This window comes from Panthera leo, chromosome D3 (assembly GCF_018350215.1).
Source record: "Panthera leo isolate Ple1 chromosome D3, P.leo_Ple1_pat1.1, whole genome shotgun sequence".
NCBI lineage: Eukaryota > Metazoa > Chordata > Mammalia > Carnivora > Felidae > Panthera > Panthera leo.
In genome coordinates this window covers 36,273,053-36,289,910 of record NC_056690.1, presented here as the reverse complement: position 1 = coordinate 36,289,910, position 16,858 = coordinate 36,273,053, and the positions used below count along the sequence as shown (strand labels likewise).

The 16,858-nt window shown below is 38.4% G+C and overlaps 1 protein-coding gene across 2 annotated transcripts in view; it reads left to right on the top strand.

The window, feature by feature from the left end:
• PTPRM (protein tyrosine phosphatase receptor type M) overlaps positions 1-16,858 on the top strand; it is a 789,396-nt gene that overhangs the window by 624,848 nt on the left and 147,690 nt on the right. For both annotated transcript variants that reach the window (XM_042910577.1, XM_042910576.1), the window contains one exon: positions 16,389-16,540. In XM_042910577.1, the coding sequence (XP_042766511.1) occupies positions 16,389-16,540 (152 nt within the window). The remainder of the gene's footprint in view (positions 1-16,388; positions 16,541-16,858) is intronic.

Genomic DNA, 16,858 nt, shown 5'->3' with positions numbered 1-16,858 from the left:
TGCAGTACCTGCTGGGTACATAGCCCCTGAAAGTTGCCAACACTATCCATGAGACAGCTCCCAGATAAACAGATGTCTTCTTTAATGATTAAACCCAATTTTTCTAAAATGCTAATTAGTTAGAGAAAGATAATTTGAAAGTCTGTTATACATTGCAGGAAATGTCTTTCATGTCTGTGTTATTTGCTTCAAAGAATCACACAGCTTTCACCTGATTAGGGTTCAGTTTCTCTCTTTTTACTTAAGTCCTGTGACTCTTCAATCACAGGAAAAGGGGAAAGATAGTCAGTGAGAAGGAGAACCCCCTTTCAAGACAAAATGCTCAATTAAAAGGAAATTTAGTTTCCTTATTTCAAAAATCAGGCTTATTGTTACTTTTTGAACTCTGCGTTGGGAACAGTCCATTCACCGACTTCATATGGCGTGTGCATCTCAGTTCTTATTTCTATGAATTTCCATTAAAACATGGAAAAATCAAAACGCCTGTATGAAAGTTCATTCTGATTATGAGCTTGTCAAGCTAGAGGTCTTGGTCAAAATGTGTTAGAAACAATGAAGTAAAGCAATGGAGGCCTGGATTTTGTCCTGGTCACTTAACTTCTCATACATGATTCTTCATTCAGAACATAGAATAGTATTTTGTACTCTACCTTATTTGTTTGTTGAGTAAACCATTCATCCCATAGAACTGCTCACATTGTGAACTTGGCTGATGCATTCTTGTAGTGTCATTTAACATGTCCTTTTATTATCTGTATTTTCTATTAACTGGGGCAAGAGCTAGACTCTTCATTAGATTCAGATTTCTTATTTTGGTAAGAGTTGTTCATAGGTGATGCTTTGTACTTCCTAGTACCTTGCATCAGGAAGTGCATAATACTCAGATTGATTAGTGGGTGGTGGTTTTGTCAACCCAATCCGTCCATTATAAAGTTCCACATCAGCCTGTCACTTAATGGTTTTTTAAGCTACTGATGATGATTGCCTAGATCTATTATTTTATTAGGGATTTCAAAATGGTGACACCCTAATTCTTCCATTCCATCTGTATTTATTAAGTACCATTCTCTACTTAACTATTTGCTTACCTTAAAATACAGCTCATACAGGAACTTGAGATAAATGTTTTGTTTCTTCCCTTTATTTTCCAATTTCAGAATGAATTGGCGCCATAACAACTTTATGCATTGGCCAACAATATCACGATGGGCTCAGAGATGTTAACATGTTTGGTATTTGGGAATAGTTTACAGTAATGCCTGTTTGGGTGTTCAAAGTATCTAATCTTTGGTCAGTAGGAGCCCCTTCAGGTTGTCCTTGTGTTCTTTTGACATTACTCCAGAAATCTTTGAGAGCTTCCCTATTTCCTGGCACGACTGAAGGTTCTCAGTGCTTCTTGTGCATTGTCTTCCCCATGACTGGAACCAGCCATTGCTTCCAGAAACTCTGGTTTCTTTTAGTAAGAAATGGCAGTTAGAGACCACAATCTGGCTGCAAAGGGTGATCAGTGAAGCAAGACTGCCATGCTTCTGGACCTACAGCAACTACTTTCACCAGCATCTTTTACCCTGTTGTCAGCTTATCTTTCTGCCATATGCGACAAGCCAGCATCTAACCCATCCCCTTTGTCTTTGTCACTAGGAAGAAAAAGGTCCTTAGTATGTAATAAAATACAGATATTCTCCTCTATGACCTCAGGTAGGGAACACTTCAAAACTGTAATAGACATAATTGATACACTTGAATATCAGAATTATAAACTGTTGTAAACCAAAAACACCATAAATAAAATTGAAAAATAAGCTATAGATTTGGAAAAAATGTTAATATTTATATATCAAAGTATGTACTAGTGGCCTAAATATAAAAAACATCTGGACATCAATAAGAAAAGACAACCCAAATAGAAAAATGGATATAAAATACACATAGGCATTTTATAGATAGCAATGTATAGCTAAGTAATATTTGAAAGATAATCAGCCTCCCACACAATCAAGTATATGAAAATCAACACAATATGAGATACCATTTTTATACCCATCAGATTAGCAAACACTTTTGTAAGTATGTTGGAAAACACAATTTGTTAAAAATACTAACTCAGAACAACTTTGGTGATACTTTTAAGATTTCATTTTAATTTTGAAAAAAATTCCCTTTGTTTCCCATTATCCTCTCTACACACAAACACACACACACACACACACACACACACACACACACACACACACTCCACATATACACACACAGCATGTGAAGGCCAGATTATTTGCTTTTCACATTTTTATTAACGAGTAAGAACTTTGCACTACCAGCATACCAAAATACTAAAAGAAATCTATTTTGTTTTGCCTTTATCTATAAGAAAGAGAAACTTACAAATTGAGAATCACAGGTAAAAATTTTTAAGTGTGATTTTTATATTTTTTTCATGAAGGAAGGAATATATTTGACCAAAAAGTGATCATTTCGGATATGTTCATGAGAAACTGTAGGCGTGGGTTGGGAAGAATGATTGATAAATATGTTTTAGAAAAGCCAAACGGTCAAATGTCCACATAAATGCCCGTAATATTAAATATTGAATATTTAATAATTTAATAATATTTATAATATTAAAATTCTGAGCACCGATTAACTGCAGCTATATTAGCCTCCTATTGGTGCTATAACACATCGCTATGAGCTTGGTGACTAAAACAACACCATTTATTATCTCTAGTTCTGTAAGTTAGAAGTCTGACAGATTTCCTTGGCCTCAAATCAAGGTGTTAGCATGACTGCATTCCCTCTGGAGACTCTAAGGGAGGATCTCTTTCTTTGCTTTTTTCAACTTCTAGAAACCACTCAATTATTTGGCTTGTGATTCCTTCCTTCAAAGCCAGCAAAGGTGGGTTGAGTCTTTTTCATACCACATCTTTGACCTATTATTCTGCCACTTAAGAAGCCCCATGATTACATCAGGCCACCTAGATAATTTAGGATAATATCTTTATCTTACAATTAGCTGATTAGCAGCCTCAATTTCATCTGCAACCTTAATTCTCTTTTGCCATGTAGTGTAACACATATTCATAGGTCTCGAGATTAAGAGGTAGACATCTTCAAGGGGCCATATTCTGCCTAGTGAATGACCTCTGGATCCAAGCACAAGGGGACATCCCTTTGTGGGTGAAAGCTAGTGCTTCTAGAATAATCTCTTTTAGTCGCTCTGTTCCAAGAGGATTGCTAGAGCCCCTAAAGAAAGAGGTTGTATTTGTTCCAAGATAAATTAACCAGCAGCTATATTTTAAACTTGAAATAGAATGATTTTGTTCAAAACTTTCATCCTATTTGTTTATGAGCTTCTTGGATACTTAGTTCTGCATATCCAAGGGGTCACCTGGATTTTATGGTATTATCACTGCTTAAATTAGAATACAGAATATGCAGTTTTATTTTTCATTGGTCTCCAGTCTCCCTATGTGCGGACACCAACAACTTGCTCTGTTTTTGTTAGACACAGGCACTCCAGTTTCTTAGTGAGCTTAACAAATTTCATCAAGAAGAAACTGGAGGTATCATTCCAATGTGACATGCATTAAAAATTCCTTTCTCACTTGTACTTACAGTCTGATAGAGGATCAACAGGACACCAGTTTAGTCTCACTGCAGAGTGACATTTTTGAAACCACTGAATTTCAAGTTAATGTGCACACATGGAATTTGGCAACATAAGCTGCCTAGGAGTAGGGACCCGCCATCACTAATGTCACTTTATTCCCATTTTGCTCTATTGTGGATTGTACCCGTCTCATATTTTCTGTGCCGTGGCTGGTTCCAGTCCCTCTGGATCCATATTGCCCTGATATGAGGAATAAAACTAAACAAAATATTACTAAGGATGACAGATACTGCATCCATTATTTTTACTACTGACTTTTTTTAGTGTTTAAAAATCTTGGGCTGGTTTGGGAAATTACCTTAGGTGCTCATATGAGCTGTGAGTTACTCCCAAGAGGAGGATATGTTTGTCCAAGAGGGCACTGTCTGCAGGTGGATTTTGGAGAGAAGAATGTGTGTGTGCGTGTGTGTGTGTGTGTGCGCGCGCGCGCGCGCTGGTCCTTGCTACAGCATGTGGTCAGAGCAATTCAGCTTAAATCATGAGTCAAATGATTACAAGACAGGAGCTCTCACTGTCCAGGCACAAGAGCCAAATATAGAATGAGAGGCAAATGGGGGCCTGAGAGGCTCCCAAGGAATTTCTCTTTGGTGGGAAAGAAAACCTAGGGAAGGGAGAAAGGTGCCTGAGCACATAGATGAAAATGGAGGAGAGTGATAATAAAGTGCATTTCAGGATTGACCCTTTTCCTCCCAGGTGGGTATAGGAATAATGTTAAATTCAAATTATTTTTGGAACGTTGTGTTTTTTTAATTCCTTGTCACCACTTAGAAAAAGGTAAAACATCTACACCCACAAACTGGCTGTGTATTTCTTATTTTTTTAATATAATTTATTGTCAGATTGGCTAACATACAGTGTGTAAAGTGTGCTCTAGGTTTTTGGAGTAGATTCCCATGGTTCATCGCTTACGTACAATACCCAATGCTCATCCCAACAATTGCGCTCCTCAATGCCCATCACCCATTTTTCCCTTTCTCCTACCCCCTCCCATCAACCCTCAGTTTGTTCTCTGTATTTAAGAGTCCCTTATGGTTTGCCTCCTTCCCTTTCTGTTTGTAACTATTTTTTCCCATTCGCTTGCCCCATGGTCTTCTGTTAAGTTTCTCAAGATCTACATATGAGTGAAAACATGATATCTGTCTTTCTCTGACTGACTGACTTCACTGAGCATAATACCTTCTAGTTGTTTATAGCAGCACTTTACTGCTGCTGTTAACTGCTGATAAACCCAATCTGGATGAATCTCAAAATTATGCGGAGTATAAGTCAGACACTATAGAGTACAATCTGCATGGTTCCATTTATATCAAATGTAACCTACTGGTTGGTGACCATGTAAGCAATTACCAATATAGAGCAGTGGTTGCCTGGGGCTATGGACAAAGGATACTAGGCATCTTCTGGGAGTGATGGCTTCAAGGGCAAGTATGCTGCCAAACCTCACTGAATCATACACTTTAAACGGATGTAGTTTAGTGCATGTAAGTTAATTCTTAATAAAGCTGATAAGAGAGGGGAAAAAAGAGATGTGGTTTATATATACAATGGAATACTACTTGGCAATGAGAAAGAATGAAATCATGCCATTTGCAGCAACATGAACTGGCTGTGTATTTCAAGCCATGAGAAATACATGTCATCTGCAAGCTCTAACCGAGGTACCTTCAAAGCCTTACGTGTGTGTCAGAGTTTCTCTCTCTCTCTATCATTCTCACACCACACACACACACACACACACACACACACACACACACACACACATTTATGGTCTTCCTGTATTTTGTATGATCAGGAAATAAGGTATCATGATTAATCAGATACTCAGAATTTTAGGAACAAGTAGAAATATTTGTTGAGTGCCTACCACATGTCAGAGACAGTTCTAGGACAGGAAATATGGAGCAAAGCCCTGTTCTCATGCAGCTGACACTAACATTGGCCAACATTGGCCAAGTAACATAGTAAAATACCTGTTGGCTGAGTTATGAAAACAATGGCTCCCAAACCATATATGGGTGATGCTTTCTCATCAGATGTTCCTTTGAAATTCAAGGGTGGGGGAAACTTTACTTTTCATTAGCTGAACCTCTCCTGTTCAGAAGCTTTAGGTACTCAGACCCAATTCAGAAAATAGCAGCTTCTTCTATTCATAACTTTGTTAATCCCCAAAATAGTGTTGAATATGTGAGAATATTGAAATTGGTTTTGTTCCCACATGTTTTAATGCCTTTCATTGTAATAAATAACATTAGAATTCCAATTCCTTTATTTGTTATAACTCACGCTAATGACTGTCATCACAGTCACACAAAAGATGTATGTCATGATTTTGAAGTGATCCGAGATTGTAATTCATGTAATTTCAAGTTAGTTTAGAGGAAAGTCATTTTTTTCCGAATACTTCCTATTCAATGTCTAAATTTGGAAGAGAAAGACTATTTTTTTTATTAAATTTGTATACTAGAACTCTGTTCTTTGAGCCTCTTCAACATGTAATACACAGGGTTATGCATGTGTGTGTGTGTGTGTGTGTGTGTGTGTGTGTGTGTACAAAGAGAGATTCTGGCAGCTACTTGCCTACAAGATTGCCATTGTTTTTCCCTTCTCTTGCTAGTGTGTGTTCCTTTGCAGATGCCCTGACTTGCCAGTGAGGCATTCCAGGACATCTGCATCACTAGGTCACCTGAAATAAAGCTGTGGCCTAAAGGGATGTGTTAGTACAATTTGTCCCCACTTCTCAGTTGCAGGGTAGGAAGACAAGCATCTCAGCCCTCCTCTGTCTTCCTTTTGCCACATCAGCCTATCATTTTATCTCATCACACAGTCAAGCGGCAAACTCTGAAAGAGACCCAACGAAATCTTGACTTGTCTTACCATGAAACTGTATTCTTTGTGATAAACACACACCATGTTTACTAGTCAGTATTTACTGGTCAGTGAAAACTAGGAGGCAGCCGGGCAGATAGAGTGTTTTACAGTAATGTGTCTGTAAGAGACAGAACGAGTGCATTTCTAAAATGATGATACAGTTAGCAGTGATGATAAAAGAACACTCTTACCTCAGTCAATAACTATTAAAGTCCCAACCGGCAGGGTCAATAGCCTTTGTTTTTGGCATCCAGATTTAAGCATCTGATAAATTTTGGTCAGTGATGCCAATGACACTCTCATGGAGGTGATTTTATCTCAACATGGGAAACCAATGACAGGTGTCTGGAGTTCACTAGCCATGTGACCTTGGGAAACTTCATCCCACTGTGCCTCAGTTTCCGTCTCTCTGATAGGAGTGATAATAGTAATTTCCTCACTGGGCTGTTGTAGGCACAAACAGAAGTTAATGAACGTAAAGTTCCTGGTGTATCTGAAGTTCTACATGAGTTTTTATAATTATTGTCGTTGTTTTTCTATTAGTCTTTGTAGTGCTACTTCTTTTGAATTGAAATAATTAAATGTCAGACCACTGTTGTTTTTTCCCTTAAAATTTTACCTTTAAAAACAACGTTTTCTGGTAATTCTCTCAGATCCATCTTTAAGGAGACAGCCCCTTTTCCACTTAGGTTTATTCAGCTGAATCTTAGCAATTTGGTATAATGTATGCATTCTTTGACTCAGCCAATATCTATTTCAACCCTACTGTGAGAAAAATTAAATACTTCTTCTCGGTTCCAGCCTCCGCCCCAGTCCTTAATTAAGTCAGAGCACACAGTTAATTGTAGAAGCCAGGACCAGAAAGCCATTTGCCTCTTCATTCTTATGTCTATATACAGTTTGAAAATCCTCAAGTTTTGCCATCGCAGTAGACTTCTAACTGACAAATAATTTTAAAGTGAAGACACCTTTTCTATAGCCAGCCACTGATCTTCAGGTCAGTGCTACTAAGTCATTTCTCAACCACTATCTTTGTTGATATAACCCAACATGGCAGGATCCCTAACAGGGGTGAGGAGGCAGCAGCCATGCTCTTTGGTGAACCATGTCCTATCACTCCGAGTCTCGATAAACAGAATGACTAGAATCCCTATGGAGGTTGAGCCTTGGATTCCTTTCCCTTGAATTTGCTTGGTACTCATGACAATATGTCCTTCCAACCCGATCCTCTCACAATTTCCACTCTGTTCAGTTTCAGAGAGGAGAGGGGAGGAAGAGTTCTTTCTGCTTCCTTTCGTTTGTTTTTTTTAATTTTTTTTTAACGTTTATTTATTTTTGAGAGACAGAGCACAAGCAAGGGAGGGGCAGAGAGAGAGGCAGACATAGAATCTGAAGCAGTCTCCAGGCTCTTAACTGTTAGCACAGAGCCCAGTGTGGGGCTCGAACCCAGGAACCGTGAGATCGTGGCCTGAACGGAAATCAGATACTTAACCCACTGAGCCACCCAGGCGCCCCTGCTTCCTTTCCCACCATCCTGCACTTGGGTCCTGATTGGCAGCCATTGTGTAAAACACCAACGCTAAAGAGTTCATTCTTCATCATGCTTCTTTACCAGTTCTGATTCATAACCATCACAAAGTTAATAACTTGCCAAGAAGTTTTCTCCCATTTCTTTCACCCCCATCCCATGTTTTTTTTACACCAAGAAATATAAGAGAAATCATGGAATGTAATGAACATGAAGTACCACACATTTAATATGAGTTCATCTCAGCACTTCTTTCCTTCCCCACCTTTATTCAAGTTTGGAAATTTAGGGCTATAACTTTTTCCCCCCTCTGATTTTATTGTAGGGATTATTGTAATTTTTTATTTTTAGTGCACTTCTAGGTTTACAGCAAAATTGAGCAGTAAGTGCAGAGTTCCTTTATACCCTCTGCCCCATATACACAACCCTTCCTCACTCCCAACACCCTGCACTATGTTGGCACCCTTCAGACAACTGATAAACCTACATTGACAAAGGCCAATATGTGGCCTTTCCAGATTGACGATTCTTTCACTTCATAATGTTCATTTGTTTCCTCCGTGTCTTTTTATAGCTCGATAGCTCATTTCTTTTTGGTGCCGAATAACATTCCATTGTCTGGATGTGCCACAGCATGTATTTATCCATTCGTGTACTGAGAGTCATTGTGGTCGCTGCCAAGTTTTGGCATTTATGAGTAAAGCTGCTATAAACATCTGTGTGCAGATTTTTGTGTGTACGTAAGTTTTCAACTCTTTTGGGCGTGATTGCTGGCTCATATGATAAGAGTGTGTTCAGTTTTGTTAGAAACTGCCAAACTACCTTCCAAAGTGGCTGTACCAATTTGCACTCCCACCAGCCATGTGTGAGAGTTCCTGTGGCTCCACATCCCTGTCAGTGTTTGGTGTTGTCAGCGTTCTGGGTTTTGACCATTCAAATAGGTTTGTAATCATATCTTGTTACTTTAATTTGCAACTCCCTGATGATGTATGATGTGGAGCATCTTTTCTTTTTCTTTTAATGTTTTTTACTTATTTTTGAGACAGAGCACACGAGTGGGGGAGGGACGGGGTGGGCAGAAGATTTGATGTGGGCTCTTTGCTGTCAGCACCGGGCCCAGTGTGGGACTTGAACTCATGGGCCCTGAGATCATGACCTGAGCTGAAAGCTCAACCCCACCCAGCCACCCCTAGAGCATCTTTCCATATGCTTATTTGCCATCTGTTAGTCGTCTTTGGTGAGGCGTCTGTTAAGGTCTTTTAAGGATTTTTTAATCAGATTGTTTTCTTGTTGTTGCCTTCTAAGGGTTCTTTGTATATTTAGATTTAGATCTTTATTGCTTTCTAATATTTGCATTCAGTGCCAGAAATTTCCCTCTAATCACTGCTTTTGCTACATCCAACAAATTTTGATAAGTTGTGTTTACATTTTCATGTAGTTTAAAATATTCTTTATTTTTTATTTTTATTTATTTATTTATTTTTAATATGAAATTTATTGCCAAATTGGTTTCCATACAACACCCAGTGCTCATCCCAACAGGTGCCCTCCTCAATACCCATCACCCACCCTCCCCTCCCTCCCACCCCCCATCAACCCTCAGTTTGTTCTGTTTTCAAGAGTCTATTATGGTTTGGCTCCCTCCCTCTAACTTTTTTTTTTCTTCCCCTCCCCCATGGTCTTCTGTTAAGTTTCTCAGGATCCACATAAGAGTGAAAACATATGGTATCTGTATTTCTCTGTATGACTTATTTCACTTACCATAACACTCTCCAGTTCCATCCACGATGCTACAAAAGGCCAGATTTCATTCTTTCTCATTGCCACGTAGTATTCCATTGTGTATGTAAACCACAATTTCTTTATCCATTCATCAGTTGATGGACATTTAGGCTCTTTCCATAATTTGGCTATTGTTGAGAGTGCTGCTATAAACATTGGGGTACAAGTGCCCCTAGGCATCAGCACTCCTGTATCCCTTGTGTAAATATTTTTTTAATGTCCCCTGAGATTTCTTCTTTGAGCCATGTGTTGAAAAGTGTTGTTTCATTTCTATTCATTGTGGGACTGTCCAGCTAACTTCTCTTACTGATTCTTAATTTAGGTCCACTGTGGTCTCAGAGTAAACACTGCATAATTTCTATTCTTTTGAATTTATCATGGTGTGTTTTATGACCCAGAATATGTTCTATCTTTGTGAATGTTCTCTGTGAACTTGAGAAGAATGTGTATTCTAACATTGTCAACTGAAGTATTCAATAGCTGTCAGTTATATCAAGTTGATTGATGATGCTATTGAGTTCAACTATGTCCTTACTGATTTTCTGCCTTCTGGATCTGTCCATTTCTGATAGAGGGGTGTTGAAGTCTCCAACTGTGACAGTGGATTCATCTATTTCTCTTTGCCAGTCTGTCCGTTTTTGCATCACGTGCGTTGACGCTCTGTTGTTAGGCACATTAAAGACTAGGTCTTCTTGGATGAGTGACTTCTTTATCATTGTGTAATGCCCTTCTTTACTTCCGATAACTTTCTTTGCTCTGACGTTGCTCTGTCTGAAATTAATGTAGCTATCCCTGCTTTCTTTAGATTAATATTAATATTGTATATTTTTCTCCATCCGTTTACTTTTAATTTGTATGTATCTTTATTTTTAAAGTGAGTTTCTTTTAGACAACATATTATTTTGGTCTTGTTTTGTGACCATTCTGATGGTTTCTGTCTTTTAATTGGTGTTGGGACCATTAATACATAAAACGATCATTGATATTGTTGAATTATTTTCTACATGTTTGTTATGCTTTCTATCCATTGCCCTTCTTCCTATTTTTGTTTTTCAGTCTTTTTTCTGACTTTGTGGTTTTAATTGAGCATTTTATATTGTTCCATTTTCTTTCCTTTCTGTGTTTTTTTTACTTTTTTAGTGTTACCCTATACTTAGCAATATACATTTACTACTAATCCAACTCTACCTTCACATGACATTATTCTGCATCACAGATAGCGTAATTTTAGATAGTTCATTTTACTTAAACTATCATCAATTGTTGCCATTATCATGTTGAAGAAACTGTTATTTACTGGATCAATTAAGAATAAGAAAATAACAGTTTTTATTTTACTTTCATTTATTCTTTCTCTAGGCCTCTTCCTTTTTCATGTTGATCTGAATTTCTGATCTATACCATTTTCCTTCTTTCTGAAGAACTCCATTTAAAAATTCTTGCAAGGCAGATCTACTGACAACAAATTCCCTCAATTTTTGTCTGAGAAAATCTTTGTTTTTCCTTCACTTTGAAAGGATAATTTCACAGGGTACAGACAGAATTCTAGGTTGTTGGGTTTTTTTTTTTTTCTCTCACTATTTTAAATATGTCACTTTTCTATCTTCTTGGTTCATGGTTTCTGAGGAGAATTCAGATACAATTCTTATTTTTACTCCTGTGTAAGTAAGCTGTTTTCTCCCCTGTGTCTTCTTTCAAGATTTTTTTTCTCTATCTTTGACATATTTTCAGTTTGAATATGATATGCTTCAGTGTAGATTTGTTGGCATTTATCCTTTTTGGTATACTCTGAGCTTCTCCGATTTATTCCAGTGTCTGACATAATTTGGGGGAATTCTCCATCACTATCGCTTCAAATATTGTTTCGATTCCTTTCTTCTTACTCTGGTTTCTCACTCCATGTATATTACACCTTTCGTAGTTGTTCCATAGTTTTGGGGTATTCTATCTTTTTTCAGTCTTTTTTCCCTTTACTGTTCAGTTTTAGAAATTTCTAGTGTCATATCTTTCATCTCAGAGATTCTTTCCTCAGCCATGTCTACTCTCCTAATGATCCCATCAAATGCATTGTTTGCATTTGTTACAGATTTTTTTTATCTCTAGCATTTATTTTTATATTTTTACTTAGAATTCCCATCTCTGCTTATGTTATCCATCTGTTCTGGCATGTTGTCTACTTTTTCCATTAGAGTCCTTGGCATATTAATCATAGTTATTGTAAATACCTTATCTGATCATTCCAACATCCCTGCCATCTGAGTCTTAGTCCAATGCTTGGTCTGTGTCTTCTGTGTTTTTTGCCTTTTAATATGCCTTGTAATTTTTTACTGACATCCAGACTTGATGTACTGGATAAAAGGAACTGCTGTAAATAGATCTTTAGTAATGTAATAGTGGGTACTGGGGGAGGGAAGGCATTCTATAGATCTATGATTAGGTCTTAGTCTTTTCATGAATTTGTGCTTCTAGAAGGCTGTGACCTTCTCTAGTGCTTCTCAGTAACCCACCACTGGGTGGGACAGGATGGCTGTAGGGAACTGGAGTTGGAGATTTCTTTTCCCCCAGATAGGTTAGGCTTTGATAAAGCCCCAACGGGTTAGGCTCTAGTAATTCTTCCTCTCGAGGGCGATCTTTTTCAAGAAGGACAGAAATGCTCTGCTCTGGGTGTATTTCAAAGTGGCTGCTTTCCGTCTCCTTCTGCTGGAAGCTTAAGGGTTTTTTCCTCCAATCTTTACCTTGATGATCTGGTAGGGCTCTTAGGGATACAACTCACAAAAGTGTGGGTACCTAAGACTAGACACCCCTCTAGAGTTTTTAAGTCTCAGACTTGTCCACCTGAGCCTCATTAATTCATTAATTATGGCTTAAGCTTTCCTACTCTGGTGCTGGTTCTCACAGAGCTCTCTGCTCATCAGTTTCTGTTCTGGTGGGTTAGGTTTCTTTGTATTCACCTGTTTGTCTCTGTGGTTTTGGGAGCCGCAGTTTGTCCTGTAACCTCAAGTATCTGACAAAAAGCTAAGAAGAGTTGTTGATTTTCAGTTTGTTCAGGTTTTTACTTGTTAGAACAGACTGATGACTTCCAAGCTCTTTACATGTTGGACTGTAAACAAGTCTTCTCTCTAATTTTTTATGATCCATTTTTAGATGTTGTTAGAAATTTGTTATTATTATTATGGGCCTTTGAGATTAATGGAACTACATTTGGAGATTGGAGATTAAAAATATTTTAGGCAACAATCTGTTAAAAATCAAAATGGGAAATAAATTTCCTTGTGTCTTTAAATAAGATTGCAGAGAAAAGTCCTTTCACTTTAGGGGTTTCCCTGCACAAAACACTTTATTTCATTATGTTCACAAAGTTTTTCTGACAGTTTTAGAAGTTTTCACTTAAAAAAATCCAGATCTGAAACACAAAGCTTAAAAGAGAAATAGAAAAAAAGAGAAAAAAAACTTCCATTTATCCACAGTCATTTCCAAGCCTCAGTTCTAAATCCAACCTTCCTCAGCAATCTGTAATTATGGACCACAGCATTTAGCTGTCTATGTATAAGAAAAAATGAAAATTCCAAGCAATAACTCAAAACCTCCATAACCAAGCAAGCTACTTTTGATACGTAGGTTGTAGAAAATAATACTGTGGTACGATAATGATTAATTCCATTAACAAGCATATTGAACACCATCTCTTTGTGTAATTGGCTAGGTGCCGGTAAGTTAATCTTACTTTTCCAAAGCATTATATTTACTTATGAGAAGATAGAGTATTCATACAAGTTGGTATTGATTTTAATGTAACTTGTAAGGAAATGTAATGAAATCCTTCACTAGAAATAACATATTGTTCTGGAATGGGTGTCTTTGGGGTCAAGGGATCTGGGGTGCCATCTGTGACATTTGGATAAGTCACCTTACTTCTCTGAGGCCCATCTCCTTCATGTGTAAATTAGGAAGTAAGAGCTCTTACAGGATTACTAGGATCAGATGAGATAACACTTGTAAAGTACTGTCACACACTTTCTATTGGGCATTATATGTTAGTTTCACTCCCTTCCATTCTAATACGTATATGAGTGTTCCTACATTAATGGAGAGCAGAAGTATTCTTTTGTTGGGGCCACATTGTGCTTTAATTTTCGAATTTGAATGATTTGACAACATTTAAAAAATTAAAGGAGTCCACATAAAATCTGGATTTCTGTTTTTTCCCGAAATTTACAGTGTCTGGGACCTCCATGGAGGATCCATCTGCTAGAGCTTAAGGGCATTGTGAGCCGGGTTTTGAAAAAGGTTCATGAACAGAGTATGTGCTTAATATAAACTTAAAGCTGTGGGTCTCTGACAGGACCTCTGATTCGAGCTGGCTCTCATGGGTCCTTAATGGGTTTCTTTTGTGCTTAAAGATGATCAGCAATGAAGTACGTAGCTTGACGTCACTGACATTCATCCACACAGATGGAGGATTAGCAAGGAGATAGATCTTTTCCAGTCCAAAGCTTAGCTTTTATTGGTGCACACATCCCCCAACCCCCTTCACCACCAGAAGCACATTCGCTGTCATTTCTAACCTATAAGGATTAGGTTAGAACACAAATAAGAAAAGACAAAGAGGGAAGGTTGGTGAACTTGGCAATGCCCTTCTTCATAGGCAGAACGAAACAGACTATTGAGGCAGGTATCTGCATAAATCAGTCCAAAACAAATCAAAGACATTCCGGCATAAAGGGGCTGTTTTGTAAAGGGGATGTTTTGCCTGAATTATGGAGCTAATTATCTCAGTCCTCCACTTCAGTGTTCCTGGGGGGACCTGGCTTAAGAATGCGTTCCCAATGAGCTGCCAGATTCAGAAGTGCAGAGAAAATGTGTTATTGTACCCGCAGCTGCAGAACCTGAGCCCGGTTGCTGCCTCTATCCAGAACACCTGTTGAGAACAACCAAGCTCAGACTAGCATGGCAGGCTAGAAAATAAGGCGGGGGGTGGGGTGTAGGGTGGGCTTCAGAGAAGGCCATCACGGTCTGCACGCTGGCAAGAGAAGAATGCCAGCTCCCAGAGAAGCCACTCCGGGTTGCTTTTTAAAATCTTTACAACTTTAACGCTGTCATAGAAGTTATAGATGATTTTCATTTTTCTGTTTAAAATGGATCTTTTTCTCCCACAACTTTTAGTCATAAAAAGGGCAACTTATTAATGCAACCCTTCTGCCTTCAAAGTATGAAATTAAAAGATTATTATAACTACAGGCAAGAAAGCATTTGGATTATGTGGCATTTGGAAATGACAATAAAGATTATCCATATGGTCTAATGTTGTCAATGTCTTACATTGCATTAGCAATCACCTAATATGGGCGTGATTTTGATTATGTGACTCATTTTAAATTCTGCTGTGTCCTAGGTCAATCAGAGTCAAGATGATTTACTAGAAATGGCTGCCATTTTCTTTTGTAAATGCTGCTGAGTGCTTAGGCAGAATTAGAATATTTTAGGACGTAGTATCTTTGGCATTATGGTGCGATAGTCTTAAACCTTCTCACTTTATACCTTTCTCTTAAGCATCTCTCATTCTATTCTTGGCTGTCCCAGGTACATAAAACAACCTCCGGTAGTAAGAACTGTAAAAATTTGCTTCATCTTTTTATTTGTGTGTCACTTCCCTTACGTTTTTATGGCTTTGTCCAGGTATCTGTAACTTGAGATTATGAGTTTTTGACGGTCACTGAGCAGGATGCAGAGGCCAGAATTAAACCGTGTCTCTAAAATAATGGGAAATCTCTCTAACTTCCTTGACCTTTTTGTATTCTCTTCCATGGAGGGAGGGGACATAGGGACTTACTCCTTTGCTAAACTCTCCACGGGATGCCAACACCTTGAAATTTCATTACCCTTTGCTCTGTTGACCTGCCTGGGTGAGGAACTAGTCTGGAGTCATGGGGAATTTAGTCATGTCACAGCCATCTGAGAAGTCAGGATATGCCATCTGATGCACCCGAGGCCTGAGCTCCCCTGCCCTGGGTAGGCTGTGTGTCATGCCTTCTCCCTTTCTGCACATCACCCAGTTGCACTGCTCTCTTCATTCCTTGCCTACTTTTGTTTTTTAGTTCTACAATACGCCTCCTAGATCCGTCCCTGGATTATTTCAGTTTTGTTTGGCAGATATTTACTAGGAGATCTACTCTTTGACACTGAATGTAGAAAAAAATATAGCAAAAAGTAACTCTAGAAGCTTCTCAGTAAAATGGATTATGATTGTATTGTGCTAGGGCCATTGGTCATTTTAATTTAGCGTGTAGCAGGAACACAGAAAGTAATATTTTAGGCTGTATATTCCTGATGTCGCTGTGGGTTTTTTGAGGACGGGCAGAGGATGTTTTTCATCTCTGCGTCCGTACAGTTGGCAGAGAACCTGACATCTAAAAGCCACCATAAATAGATGTTTTGAATGAATACCAATAACTCCATAGAAGTTATTCCTGGACTCAATACACATGTCAAGGCCCCATCTTCCATTCACATTGCATGTCTATATAATGAACTCTTTGTCCTAAGGAAACTAGCCAAGAAGCGGAAGGAGACAATGAGCAGCACCCGGCAGGAGATGACCGTGATGGTGAACTCAATGGACAAGAGCTATGCCGAGCAAGGCACCAACTGCGACGAGGCGTTCTCGTTCATGGACACACACAATCTGAACGGGAGATGTAAGTACCTACATTTCTTAGCTTCTAATACATTTCTGTGGTTCTTCAGGATACTGGATAGTCCTGGGCAATTAAAAAAACAAACAAAAAAATAAAACTCCCTGAAGAATCCTTATGCCCTGTTGGTTTCACCATCCCCTTAAGTAATTCCGAAAACTTCTCTGGGAGCGCTGGATTGCCTAGGAACGGATGATACTGCGAAGCTGGTAGGACCAGAGCAGGGAGCACAGGAAGCCACAATTAAGTTTCTATAAAGCATTAGAGAGCATTAATGAGAAGGCTTTTTTTTTTTCTTGAAGGAGAAGGCACCTGCTTCTC